This window comes from Fringilla coelebs, assembly GCF_963513975.1.
Source record: "Fringilla coelebs genome assembly, chromosome: 12".
Classification (NCBI taxonomy): domain Eukaryota; kingdom Metazoa; phylum Chordata; class Aves; order Passeriformes; family Fringillidae; genus Fringilla; species Fringilla coelebs.
In genome coordinates this window covers 3,165,814-3,179,114 of record NC_140038.1, presented here as the reverse complement: position 1 = coordinate 3,179,114, position 13,301 = coordinate 3,165,814, and the positions used below count along the sequence as shown (strand labels likewise).

The 13,301-nt window shown below is 42.1% G+C and overlaps 1 protein-coding gene across 3 annotated transcripts in view; it reads left to right on the top strand.

The window, feature by feature from the left end:
* PEAK1 (pseudopodium enriched atypical kinase 1) overlaps positions 1-13,301 on the top strand; it is a 110,528-nt gene that overhangs the window by 78,119 nt on the left and 19,108 nt on the right. The window contains exons 4-5 of one of the 3 annotated variants that reach the window (XM_084213970.1): positions 5,665-5,781; positions 7,549-7,748. In XM_084213970.1, the coding sequence (XP_084070096.1) occupies positions 5,665-5,781; positions 7,549-7,748 (317 nt within the window). Of the gene's footprint in view, positions 1-5,664; positions 5,782-7,548; positions 7,749-13,301 lie in introns of those variants that run through there. The other 2 variants (XM_084213972.1, XM_084213971.1) reach the window with 2 other exon arrangements.

Below are 13,301 nucleotides of genomic sequence, written 5' to 3'. Positions count from 1 at the left end.
AATTAGGGTACCTACAAATAGTGTTATCTCTGTCTTGCAAGGCCTTTAGCAGTGACTGTGCTTTGTCTCCTGGCAGTATTAGATCCAGCAAGAGCTGGTCACATCAGTTGCAGTCAGTCATGTGGGCAGAGTAGAATTCCCTGAGTGCTGGACCACAGCTGTGGATGTGTTAGAATTTGTCTTCCAGTGTTATTACACAAACCAATTCCAAAGTAGCCTCAAACTTGAATTATTTATTTCATTATAACAACAACCTAATGGGAGGAAATCAAAAATTTTGTGAAGTGTGAGCCCCAGAAAATGTATCATGGCAGTGTTTTTTGGCTTTCTTTCTCCATATTCTGCACAAGAAAATCAGTTTTAACCTAATAGAAATCTCTGTGAGCATAGTTAGAGCTTACCATAAACTGACTGCCACTTGTCCTAAAGCAAAATCACTTGGTTTTCTTCCTCCATACAAGACAAGTGCCAGAATAGTGCAGTCTCTAGATTTGCCCTAAATGAATTGGTGAGAAGTAGCTGCCTTTAGAGGGCAGGTTGAAGGATTCCAGGAGTTTGTTCCTTTACAGGAACCTGGTTTCTCTCTGCTGTCCCTGGGGCAAGCTAGGGAAAGTGATGTCGATTTTGGTTCCAGTGCCATCAGGAGCTTGCCTTGCTCCCTCAGTGCCCAGGTGCTGTGCTCTGGTGAGCCAGGGCAGAGATCCAAGTGAGAAGGAGCTTGGCAGGCACTGCTCAGCCACATCAGCTGGCTGGTGGGCAGGGATGGGCAGGAGGGTGCAGCTGCCTCTGTGGGTGGTGAGAGGAGCAGCCTGGCAGGGATCCTTGCACTGCCCTGGAGATGGTGCTGTTGGGATGTGTCCTGTTCTCCTTCTGCCCTTCCTTTTGAAGGCAGTGGGTCACTGATCTCTCATTCACTCATTCCAAAAAGCATGTTTACTCTTTAGTTTTTTCTTCAAGTCACAAGGATGTTCATTAAAACCATATCTCAGAATTTTCCCCAGTGAAAACTGGAATTTTCCACATGTTAGAATTGGAATTTCTTCTTTCTGACAATATTGTTCCCTGGTTTCTACCAATTTCAAAGAAAATACACTGAGGTGCTGAGTTGTGGGAGCACTGGGCAGTGGGTAGCTTTATGCTTCAGTTCTTATATTCTTGGTGCCTTGAGTTATTTAGGGTTTTTAATACTTTTTAATGTTGTCAATGAGACCAAGTGAAACCTTATAATGCCACGTAATTGAAGGGTTTCATTGTTGTTTAAGGGGTTTGGCTTTCGTTTTTAATATCCTGGTGGGTGAGAATCAGGATTTCTAAATGCCATTTTTGCTCAAGCAGGAGGCATAACCCATGAGAAGCTTTGCTTGTTTTGTGTTAACCCTCCAGGTATTAGTACAAGGTTAGCTGTAATTCAGGCTAAAATATGTGCATGAAAAAGATGTTTAGAATGTTCAGTTAAGCCTGCAGAGGCTTAGAGGAGAATGGATGACCTGAAGATAGCAATCAGTGAACAGGACACTTCCCTAACTCAGAATGCCAAGAACAGCAAGCTCTCTGAAAAAACAAACTGATGACCTGGAAAATAAGATAAGCTTTAAAAATGTCAGATTACTGGGGGGTCTCAAAAGTAAATTTAATGAAGATCCAGTATTTCCTTACTTTGCAATGGATTACAGAGCTGCTGAAGATTGATAACACAACTACAAAACAGCTGAAGGTATTTCAAGTTATCACTAGAAAGGTCAGTTTTCCCTTTGAACAGCACTTGCAAAACTATCAGTTTTTCAGAAAGCTGAAAATGATCTCTCTCAAAGGAATTTAGTTTTGGTTTGTCAGTGTGGTTGTGTCTGTTTGATGGCAGGATGCACATATGCTGGTTCAAAAGGAGCTAGCAAATAATGATATATTAAATTTACTGAAAATTTGTAGATAGATAATTTTTGCTAAAAATCAGCAGTCATGTCATTTTTCTCATTAATTAGAATGAGAACTTCATGAACCTTTAGTTCATGAAGCAGCAGTCATTCTCAGGTGCAGAATCTAAAACTGACAAAAGTTACCATGGTATTTCTGGCCTGAGTTGCTGTAGTTGATGAAGGTGGTACAGCACAGCTGCAATCCACTCATCACAGGTTGAATAAAAAGATCCTCCAGTGGCTTTGTTATCTTATGGATCAGAGTGCTCCTATTGGAGTTTCACAAGGTAAAGGCTTCTCTCCTTCATTGAGACATCACTGCTCATGCCCAGCAGCAACTTGTTAGATTGAGACATTTCCTCAAAGCAAAGTGCAGCCCAGTCCTGCTGCTGCCTTGGCTGTCTTCATAAAGCACATCAGAGCTGAACTAATCTGAGCTGGGCACAGCCATCTCCATTTACAGGCTAAACTCAGGAGTTTCCTTTCACAGCTGCAAGTCTGCCATAACTTCCCTTTATGGGATCTTTGGGCCAGTCTTGGATGAAGTGAAGATAAAACTGTTTTTACTGAAATACTTCCTTCAGGTAGTGAGGTCTGTGTATTGATTTGTTCTGGTTCAGATAAGGAAGGATTTCTTCATAGCTAAATTTGTGATCACCAGTCTAATTCCTAAGATTGTGTTAATTTTTGCAAAGGGATTTGATCTCATAACTGATAGATCTGAGCTCTGTATAGAGGAATATGAGTGTTGTGACAGATCACTCAGTGGAAACAATGGGAATCACTGTTCTACAAAAATCTAGCCATACATTTAGATCAGGATTTCATCCAGAGACAGGCAGGAATAACCACCACTGCCACATTCCACTTTCACACTGTCACCGATCCAGTCCTGCAGATTCCACAGCTGCTTCAGAAACTGCTTGGGAAGATAAGAAAATCTGTGAAATCACAGTAGAGCTCTGTGTAAAACAAAGTCCTTCCCTGTTTGGGGGCTTCTCTTAGAAGAACCTCTTAGGGTGAGGTTCTCACATGAACCCAGAACCTTTTAGGTACAGCCCAAGTAAATTGATGAGCATTTTCAAGGATGTTATAGATGAAAAGAAATTCCTTGCTTGAGTCTACTGCAATGGGAGAAGTTCTCCCTGAAAATTTAAGGTGGATCAGCTCTTCCTTCTTGTCAAATCCATGTTAGGGCTTTTCTTATCTTGGTGTCAGCAAGCTTTATCTACCTTATTCAGCAGTGCTTAGCAGTGCTTTTAAAAGTATTAACTAGCTTTCTTCTACCATTTCATCAATTGAAAACTTGTGAGGTTTTTCTCTAGAACATTTTCCAATTCTAACAGAATTGGAAATTCTGCATGTGCATTAAGCAATAAGTTTGGTAACGTTTTATGTGAGAACTTGTAAACACCAGGGACTGTTAAAGATCCAAGTAGAAGGAACTTTACCATTTATTATTTTATAAATTTAAATTAGGAAATGGTAAATCATGTATTATTGTTCTTAACTCCTCTAATACCATCTGTAAAATGGAAAGACGGAGAACCTAAAATGGATAAAGAAAAATATCTTCTTTATAATGCAGAGTTAATCTGTGAAACTCATTACCATTAAGTTTCAGTGACACTAAAGAGCTTAGCAGGATGTCTTTACTGGATTATCAAGTGTACTCCCTTTATCCGTGCAAACATCGCATTATACAAGATCTAAAAAAAAAACCTTCTCAGGACTAAGCCAGCTTCTCAATAATCAGAATCAGGAATGAACTTCATGGCTTAGTAGTTTCAGGTTGTCATTTGAGAAGTTTGGTTCACTTTCCTCTTCAGTGACTATTGGTGGTGGTGAGGGAGGGAGGTGCAGGAGCCACTGGAATGTTTTCTGCATCCACAGTGCCCTGTGACTGAAACCTGGGCACTGCCTGTCCCTGCCCAGTGCTCTGCAGGATCAAAGGGGGCAGTGTTCTGAGGAGAAGCTCCTGGGGAAGGTGGCCTCTGCCCTCCCTCCAGCCATCAACCTCTGCATTTTTCCTCAGCATGATTCAGTCAGTTTAGGCTTTATGTTTGCTTTATTAGCTTAAAAGTGCAGGGCCTGAGGGCATCCCAAAGGGCTCTCTTTGAAACTAATATAGCTACAAATTGCACAGTTGGTTTTTGTGTGTGCAAAATGAAGTCCTCTTCCTTGTCACCTCCACTGTACAGCTGCCATTGGTGGCTGCTGTGCTGATGTCCACTCAGGGAGGAGATCAGAGCCTGTGCTGGCCCCAAGGCCACCTCAGCTTTTCTCCATTTCTGTCACTAATTCCTGCCACTGGGATTTATGTGCTGTCTTGTACAGAACTGTGTTCCCTCACCTTTACCTCTGGATCTGACCCTAATTCAGGATACACTCTCACAATTCACTTCTTATAAGCATTCCACTTTATCTCCCTCTTATTCATTGCTGTTTATTAATCACCCTAATTGGGCAGGCGTGCTCTGAATAGAGGAGAGCACAGGTCACACAAGAGCTGTGATTCCAGTGTCCTCTCCAAAATTAACACCCTACACAGGCAGCTTTCTGCATCCTGCTGTTCCCAAGGCGAGTTAGACCACATCATCTTCTGGCTTTCCTCCAAAAACCGTGCAGGAGGAGAGCCTGAAGGAAAGAGAGGCATTTGTCCCTGCAGAAAAATAACACTTTTCAAACAGTTTTGAGCCTGTGCACATGTGAATGACAGTTATATGAATTCTGTGGGGTGTTGTCTGAAGGACGGTCATTTTTATGGCAAGTTTTTTTGCTTCACAAAATGTCAGCCTTTTAGGAAAGCAGACACATTCTCTGCATGCAGAGGGCTGCTTCCTCCACTAACTGAATAATTGTTTAGCTTCAGCCACTTGTGCCCGAGGAGCAGAGTTCTCTAAGAGAATTAATTTCTATGAAGTTTGTTTTTGAAATAGAAAAGGAGAGAGAAAAAAACTCGGACAGAGGAGGCAGCACCCACTGTGCTAGATGCTAAATATGTGCTCTTATGCAAGGCATCAAAGAATCCATCCTGGCAAAATATCTATAAATATCCCAAATAAGGAGATAGCTTTAAGTATGACTTGTTACCAGTAAGCAGATAGAAAATTATACAAAATCAGGTTTTAATGGTTCTAATCTGGGAGAACTGCCTGTTCATCAGCTGCTCCTCTTTCCTCGAAAAACCAGTCATTTTAACCGTTTAGTTCATGAAGCAGCTGGGCTGTGGTTCTTGGAGTGAGAACCGTCCCCTGAGTGAGGCTGGTTCCCCCTTTTACTCCTCCTGTGTCCTGCCAGCACCACTGAAGGGCTGACATTTGCACTGTGTACATAAGCTTGATCTCTCTGTTCTCAGCGTTAAGATACTGGGAAGCGTTTCCCCATGGATTTCATGACCTGACCTCTAATTGCTGTGCTTCAAAATGTATTCTTTTGAGGCGCTGGATACAGATTCGAGATACTCTCTTACTCTTAACAATAGGATAGTGTCACTTCCTGCAGCTCCCGGTGAGAGCTGAGCTGTGCTTTTGGCGGAGCAGCGGGCACGAGTGAGGCCGTAGCGCCATTCCAGAGCAGTGATGCAGCGTGCCCTGGCCCTGCAGGGAGGCAGGGCAGGAGTTAAGGAGGCAGGGCTGCCTGCCCGGGGCCCTGGCAGGGCCCAGCCCCTGAAGGTAAACACTAAGGTGCAGTAGGTGTATCACTCTGTGCAGAGTTCAGCCCTCTTGCTCACAGCTTGCACAACTTGTAGCACACCAGAACACTGTGGAATCAATGGCTCGCCAGAGTTTCAAGACATGATTAAAAGACTCAAGAAGGCCCTGAAAGAATTTCCTTTAATGGGGAATTGTGTGAGTGAGTACAGTGGGTGAGTTGGTATTTTTTTTCTTTCTTCCTTGCTAGCTGTCGGTTTACTTTGGCAAAATGCTTCTGAGCTTAGGTTTAGCGTATGTGCATGCATGTGTCCGGTTTGGAGAATGAGTATGTTCTTACCTCACCAAGTGATACTAAAAAGTTACTTTGAGATGTGATAATTCCTGGTTTGTGGCAATGACAGAACTGTGAAGCTATTAAAACCTATTTCTTCTTAAAGAAAACATTCCTGTTGAGGAATGCAGGTATGTACATTATTCACAGCAACTACAAGCCTTCAGTTCAATTATCCTGAGTGCCTTGTTACTGCTTTAATTTTATGTCTGCTTTACTCTGAAATTACTGAGGTTAACTCTTTAATGTGGATATATTTATGGCACATGGAATGTTCTTCACACCATTCCTATGCATGGTACTAAAATGGAACAAAAACTGGTTCGCTGATTAAAGATTACATCTTTTTGAACTGACGCCATTTTTTCTCTTTTACTAACAAGTTCTAATGAGTTTGGTTTGTGTCAGCCTGCAGTTAAAATTCATGAGTCTGAGCAGAAACAGCATGTGCTCACTGCACCGTCCTGGGTCTTGTCATGCAGAGCATTGGCATGTTGGAATCTTTGTACTGGGGATTGCTACGAGATCCTGTCCCAGGAGTTTCAGGGGTTTGGCTTTGCCATAGACAAATACCTATCATTTATGTTAACTCTTTGTGGAAGTTTGAAATCCTTATCGCAAAAAATAAGTATCTCTACAGATACACGATGTGCTGATTGTTTTTTGATGGAAGTGTGTTACTCCTGTCCCTAATGGAGGTCACAAGTAGTTCAAATTCTTCCTCTTGTATTTGATCAGGCTGTAGTAATGAGAGCTAGCAAACAGCACATATGCTCTTGAGATTTGGCCTGTAATGAGTATTTGTTCCTGCAAGTGAGAGAACATAAAGGCATGGAAATATTTTTGCTCTGACATGTTTTTGTGGCATATTATTGATAACTGCTGTTATATTTTCAGTATGATTGTGGGGTTTTATTAAATCTCGACTTTTTTTTATGCATATAATGCATCATTTTTAAATTATACTGCAATAAATATATCCATGGAAACCAAGTAAATGCACAATTTTCAGAGTTCTGTGCTGTAAGTCATCACAGTGTGATTAAGACTTCATAGCTAAGAGCAGGCACAGAGGGATGTCTTCAGTGCCTTCTGCAGTTGGCCTAATGCAGATGGATTTTAATGGTGGAGAATTTTATACGGGAAAGAGATTATTGGCCTAAATGAGGTCTGTTTCCCAGAGTGTCGGTTCCCAAAATCCTACCAGGATATGAAAATGTATCATTGAAGTTTTATGCATTTATTGGGACTCGATCCCCCTTGCTATACCTTGTGACATTTGTTTGAGGCACAGTTGTTGGCACTGGCAAAAAAGCACCCTAAACTCTGCTGCTGTCCTGAGTGCCACTCACTTTACCCAGAATCATGCCTGCACTTTTATGAGTATGGATGTTGATGGTAGTCAAGCTGTAAAACATTTAATTGTAGCTTTTATATCAAAGGCATGAACTATTATATGATATATATTATTATAACCATGATAATAGTAACTAACATGTTACTATTTCAGTCACAAGTCGTTCCTTCTCACTAAGGAAAATAAAAACTGTAGATCATTGTTCTTAGAAAAGGAGGGTGCAGAACTTCCTTCTGTCCCAGCCCCCCCGGCTGCAGGTGTGCCCAGGTGACGCTGCTGTGTCTGTTGCAGTCAGGTGCCCGAGGATCCGGCCCTGGAGGAGCTGTCCCCGCGCGTGCCCAGGGCCGTGTTCGTGAAGCAGGACAATGGGGGCAGCGCCTCCGTCATCCCCGCCTCGGCCTCGGCCCGCGGCGCCCCGGGCCAGGAGGAGAAGGAAGAAGCTCCAAATTCGCCCGACCTGAGTACCTGCAGTGCTACCTACAGCAACTTGGGTGAGTGGACAGGAACTGGTCACATTCTGGATACCTCTCCAGGGTGTGAAGAGGCTTTTCTTCTGAGCAGCTCAACACATCTTCATAAGGGTAGCTTTTAATGGCTGACTGTTCAACATTGATGTACAGAAAATAAAGATATATTGTCTCATTCAGAGATCATAACCAAGGAAGTGGAGGTTCAGCAAACTCAAAGGTTTGTTTTCCTGTAATTTAAAACAGTCTTTTAATTGCCGTTAGTGATAAACATCTCAGATGATTTTTAAAATCAACATTGTTTTATCTCTTTGGAGGGATTTTTCTCAAAGAGGTTTAAAATACAGAGCAAGTTACCTAATTTCTTTAGAAGGAATAAATAAAATTCAATATTTTTCTAAACTTCATCAAAAGATAGGGATTTTTATTTTAGAGCATCAATAACTGCTAAAATATTTGTACCCATCTCTTGTTGGCTGAGACTGTTCTTATCCTGTCAGAGAGTTCATTTTCGGTCCTTCCCAAAGAGATACAAATGTCCTGAAGGTACTACTCAAAGATTACTGAATTCCTGACTCATTTAGAGATCCATGGAAGCAGAACTTCTCTGGAAGATAAGGGAGCAAGATAAAGCAGCATCTCCCAGTGCACAGTACCAATATTATCAGCCTGATTTTTAAAGCATTTTGATTTGCAGTACTGTGAATTCAGGGATACCTACAGCCAGGTTTTCTAGAGCAACAACATCTCTCATTTATTTACATTCCAGGATATCCCAGTACATGTTTTTTGAACATCCCAATCCTGTACACAGCAACTCATTAAGCATTTGGGCAAGAGTAAAGTGATTGTGTAGAGATGGCTCACGGGTACAGGGAGTTTGGCATGTCCACACAGGTTTCAGGGATCAAGCACTAAACTTTAAACCCTCAGGTGCATACATTCCTTAGACATTCAGTGAAAGTGTTGCATTTTTTTGCTTCAATGGGAATTAGTGGCAAGCTTATTAGTCATTCTGCTATTGAAACATTAATTAGGTGTTGTTTATAAAGCCTAAGGAGGAAAAATATCCTGTCCAAGTGTGATGCTAACATCTACCAAGAAATTCTTCCTCTGAGAAGGAAAACTAAAATCTGTATCTTTATGGTGAATGACTCCTAGATCTAATGAATTCTTTTCAATTTAGTGAGGTATGTATGTGTATCTATATTTGCTGTATTTAGAAGACAGGGACATTGCAGACAGAGTCCAGGCAGCTGAGGTCTAGCTGCATCAGAACTGCCTGTACCATGTTTATCCTGTGCAGCAGAATACCATCAACACTGGAACAGCTTGCCCAGAGCAGTTTTGGAATCTGTGTCTGTGGAGATATTCACAAGTTCCAGCCCAAATAGAGAGGATCTGGACAACCTGCTCCACCTGACCCTGCCTGTCTGTCCCAAGAGATCCCTTCCATCAGTCCTGGCCTGTGTTAGTGCTGCTCCTAAGTTTGAATGTTTCTTTTTAAAACCATAGAAAAGTCAACCCCATGGTAATTTATTCAAAACCTTCTCCTCAGCCTGGGTTCACTTTGAGCTGTGCTGCCTCCAAATACCTTTTGGTGTGAAAGGGTTAAGTTAGCTCTGGGGCTTGCCTGGCTCTGGCTGGGAGAGCTGCCTGCTAGTGGGAGCAATGCTTCCCTAAATGGCACTGAGCTCCCTGGCTGCCCTTCAAAGGCTTCCTGCTTTATTCAGGCAACCTCACTTTCTAGTTCAGATGGCAACAGAGAGATTTCTAGGTAGGGACAGAGAAAAATCCCTACTTGTTCTCACATCTTGCATCACCTAGGCAGCAAAACCTTATCTTGTATAGAATTAACAAATACTGGCATGTGAAACTGGAAGAAAGGATAATATGAGAAGTTACATCACATTTCACTCTTGCCTCAGCTGCAGTTAGAGCTGCATGCTACAGTTTGTAGTTTGCAAAATACATCACGTGCACCACATCTCAATTTGCAGCATAATGCACAAGGTTCACCTTTTAAACTAATCTGATATATATTCTATGGTTTTTATTAAAAAGCAGATAATATGTCTCTACTTTGATAGATGGCTAATCTTCAGTTCTGACACGTCATGGTGCCTTAGCACTCATGAAGTGTCATGAACAGAAATAATTACAAGCCTTGGTAAATTTTCATCTGCAGTCAGGTAATAGTTTCTATCAGGTACTGCCCTCGAATATATTTGGTTTGGCCTTCCAAGAGACAAGCCTTACAAAGCAGAGGATTCTCCTCCAGGAGTCAGGTACAACATAAGAGAGTTGGGGCTTTTATGAGATCCCACTGTGATGATAGGATAAGGTGTGCTCCTGGCTGTAGAAATAGGAGGAAACTTGAGGAGGAGGAGAGAGGTTCGACTGCCATGGTCACAGTCAGGCTCTGGTGCCCACAGTTTATGAAGAATGCTTTAAAAATTGCACAGGCTCTAAAGAAAAGCTTTGCAAATGCCCTGGTATTGTGGCAAGCACTTCTTGGGGACTAATTGAGAATCTGAATCCATTCAGTTTATCAAAGTAAGAGTTTGGCTTGATCATGGTGGGGGTGCTCATGGTGAGCAGAACTGCAGTGAGGGAGGCCTGTGGTATCAACAATTGAACAAAATCCAGAGGCTGCCACTTGAATCAAGATGAAGAAACAAATGTTCAGATGTGTAAAGGAGGGCCTGGATGTTTTCTTTTGTAAGGGGTTCTTTATTGTTACAGAACTTAATTCAGGTAAGCCCTGTAACTGATGATAAGGAAGACAAAGCCTTTCCTTTACAAATCTTTAAATTGTTCTGTCTTTGTCTGAATTTGTTGGGGAAATTGGCTTGATTGAATTTGCATGGCTGTAAGTAGATTAAGGTATTCTCAGTATACTCAGGATAGTTTTTCTGCCATTGAAAAAAATAATAGTTATTCTGCCGTTGAAAAAAAATTGGTTAATTCATTATCAGCTGTTTTTCTCTTTACACCTAAAGAAATGGGGAAAAAAGGAGGCTGAGTTTCTAGGCTTTGTGATTGCTGACACTGGAAAAAAATCCCAATCACAGTGTCTGCCATGGGGCATTGCCTCTGTCAGTCAGTCAGTTGGACCAGGGCAGAAAGCAGTGCTTTAGCCATGCTGTAAATAAAGTAATGAGGTCATTGTTGATGAAAACTGACAGTTCAGTGACAGACAGTGATTATAGCATCAGTCTGGTGCATTTTGTGTAGTACATAATTAGCACAGGTAACGTCTAAGGTGGTGCAATGGAGGGTGGGCAGCAAGACCTGACAAGTCACCAGGCAAACAAAGAGACTTCTCTTACTGCATCTCCCAGGAGACCTGTGCCAGTCTCAGGGTACTGCTGAGACACTGCACATGCATCACCAATGTCACTTAACAAAGGTTAGCTTCCCTTTCTCTAGCATGTATCATCATTCTGGTAAGATTTTTTTACTATTCAATTAACACTACATGTGTAAACAGTGGAGGATTTCCTGCAAATCTGTGCACAGGACAGGTTCATAGCATGGTGCTGTACATGCACAGCCTTTATTGGGGCTGGGCTGTGAAGCATGCTGGCAGCTTTTGCTGTGGTTGGAAGGTACTTGATGCATTTGTGGGTTTGTTTCATGGTTTGGTTATTTTTATCAGCCAGGATAAGTGTTTATTAAGGAGTGATGTCAGACTTGATAGTTTCAGCAGCTAACATAAATAGGCTGCAATGCAAAGTCTGATGATAAATCAGTTACCCAGAAAAATTAAACTTAAATGCCTTTCTCAGATGTCTTTCAGAGTTTCAGAACTCTGCACGGTGTCTGGAGACTTAAGCATTAATATTTAAATAGTGTAGTGAGATTCTATAATGGAAGATCTTATTGAACTGTAGAATTATTTAAAGCTCTCTAGAAATCTGCTGTCTGTAAAGAGTTAAATTTTTTTCTGTCATTAAGCAGTCTGGAATCCACTTCAAAGATCTCTCACACTGGTACCCTAATATCATTCCTGTTCTTCCTTTTCATTTTGCCTCCCAAGAGTGTGGCTCAGGCTGAGCTTGCAGTGCTGGAGAGTCTGTGCAGTAGGAAAGGAAATGATGAGTTTAAGCATGCAAGGGGAGAAGGAAAGGATGGGCAAGAAAAAGAAATAATTGCTCTGCTAGTATTTCTATGCAAGAGGACATTCTTGTGCCTCTGACAGGGACAACATTGAAGACAATCTTTTTCTTGCTGGGCAGTGATTTTATAAAAATTGGCCCTGTAGTTTCCTGCCATGCTTGGGGAAATCTGAGCTGGAGACTGGCCCAAGAGCTGTGAAAGAAGTGTACAGTGCTAGAACTCAGCACAGAAACAGTGCAGACATGAAAGTTTTCAACTGGATAGTACAGATGGTTAGATTTCAATATGGAAAACTTGTTCTTGTGGGAAGAAACCACACTGTAACATAGCATGTTATACAAAGTCATTTTTTCTCAGCTGAGAGTACTTGAAACAGTAACTACAGAATGACTTGTACATTCAGTTCTCTGGAACCTGCCACCCCCTCCAGACATCTGAAAAAACAACTTCTGGTTATGAAAACCTTCTCCAATTCTGTTTGGATGTCACAGTGCCAGTAGCTATGCAAAAGCAGCCCTGGCTGCAGTCTCAACACTCTCCTCTGTGTGAGTGGAGTCATTAAAGCAGACAGAAAACAAGAGAATGGAGCAGTAACACTGTTATAAATCTTACCTTTCCTGGAGAGCTGCTGCTGCTGCTGCTGCTGCTGCTGCTGCTGCTGCTGCTGCTGCTGCTGCTCAGGATGTGCATCTTGGTCTAATTCCTTTCCCTGTTTCCCTGTAGCACCTGAGCATCCTTGGGTTAGCAAGTCCCTCAAGCAAGGCCCCTTAGCCAAGTGCCTGCTGAGCAGTGTCTGTAAAACCCAGCAGAGTGGGGAGCAGGGTGAGGAGGAGAAAACAGGCAAGTGATCTTTAGCACAGAGTGCTGCTGGGGAGAAGTACATAGGTCATGGATTTTGTAAGACTGAGCAGTTGTGGAAGGGGACACATGGGTATCAAGTAGAAATGAACTTGTCTCAGGATTAAGCAGGATGTGTGTCTGGCACACAGACATCCGTTCTGCTTTTGACTTGGAATCACACCACACTTCACCTCTGCACAAGGAGCTTCAGGACAGAGTTCCTGTAGTGCCCAGCTGGCAGCAGCATTTGATGCTGCAGCACAGCAAACACTCACTGCAATACTGAGGAGCAGTAGGGTCCCCCCAGCCCTCCAAGAGTTACATTGTTTTTCAGCAACCTTTACAGTCTTCCCTGAATATCAGGTATGTACAAAACTGATAAAATTTCCTGCTCAAAACTTGGGGGTTTTTTAAACATTGGAATAGTCAGACTTATCATTAAATCCATAAGTCTTCTTCTGAGGGTTTCTGGAGCTTAAACAAAAGATGGGGATAGAACTTTCATTTGGGATGCTGTCTCCTTGGAGTGACTGGAAAGAGAACAATTGTTAAGAAAGCAGGGTGTAAGGCTGGTTTGTTTGTGGATACCTACAGAAATATGATCCTCTCTGATCT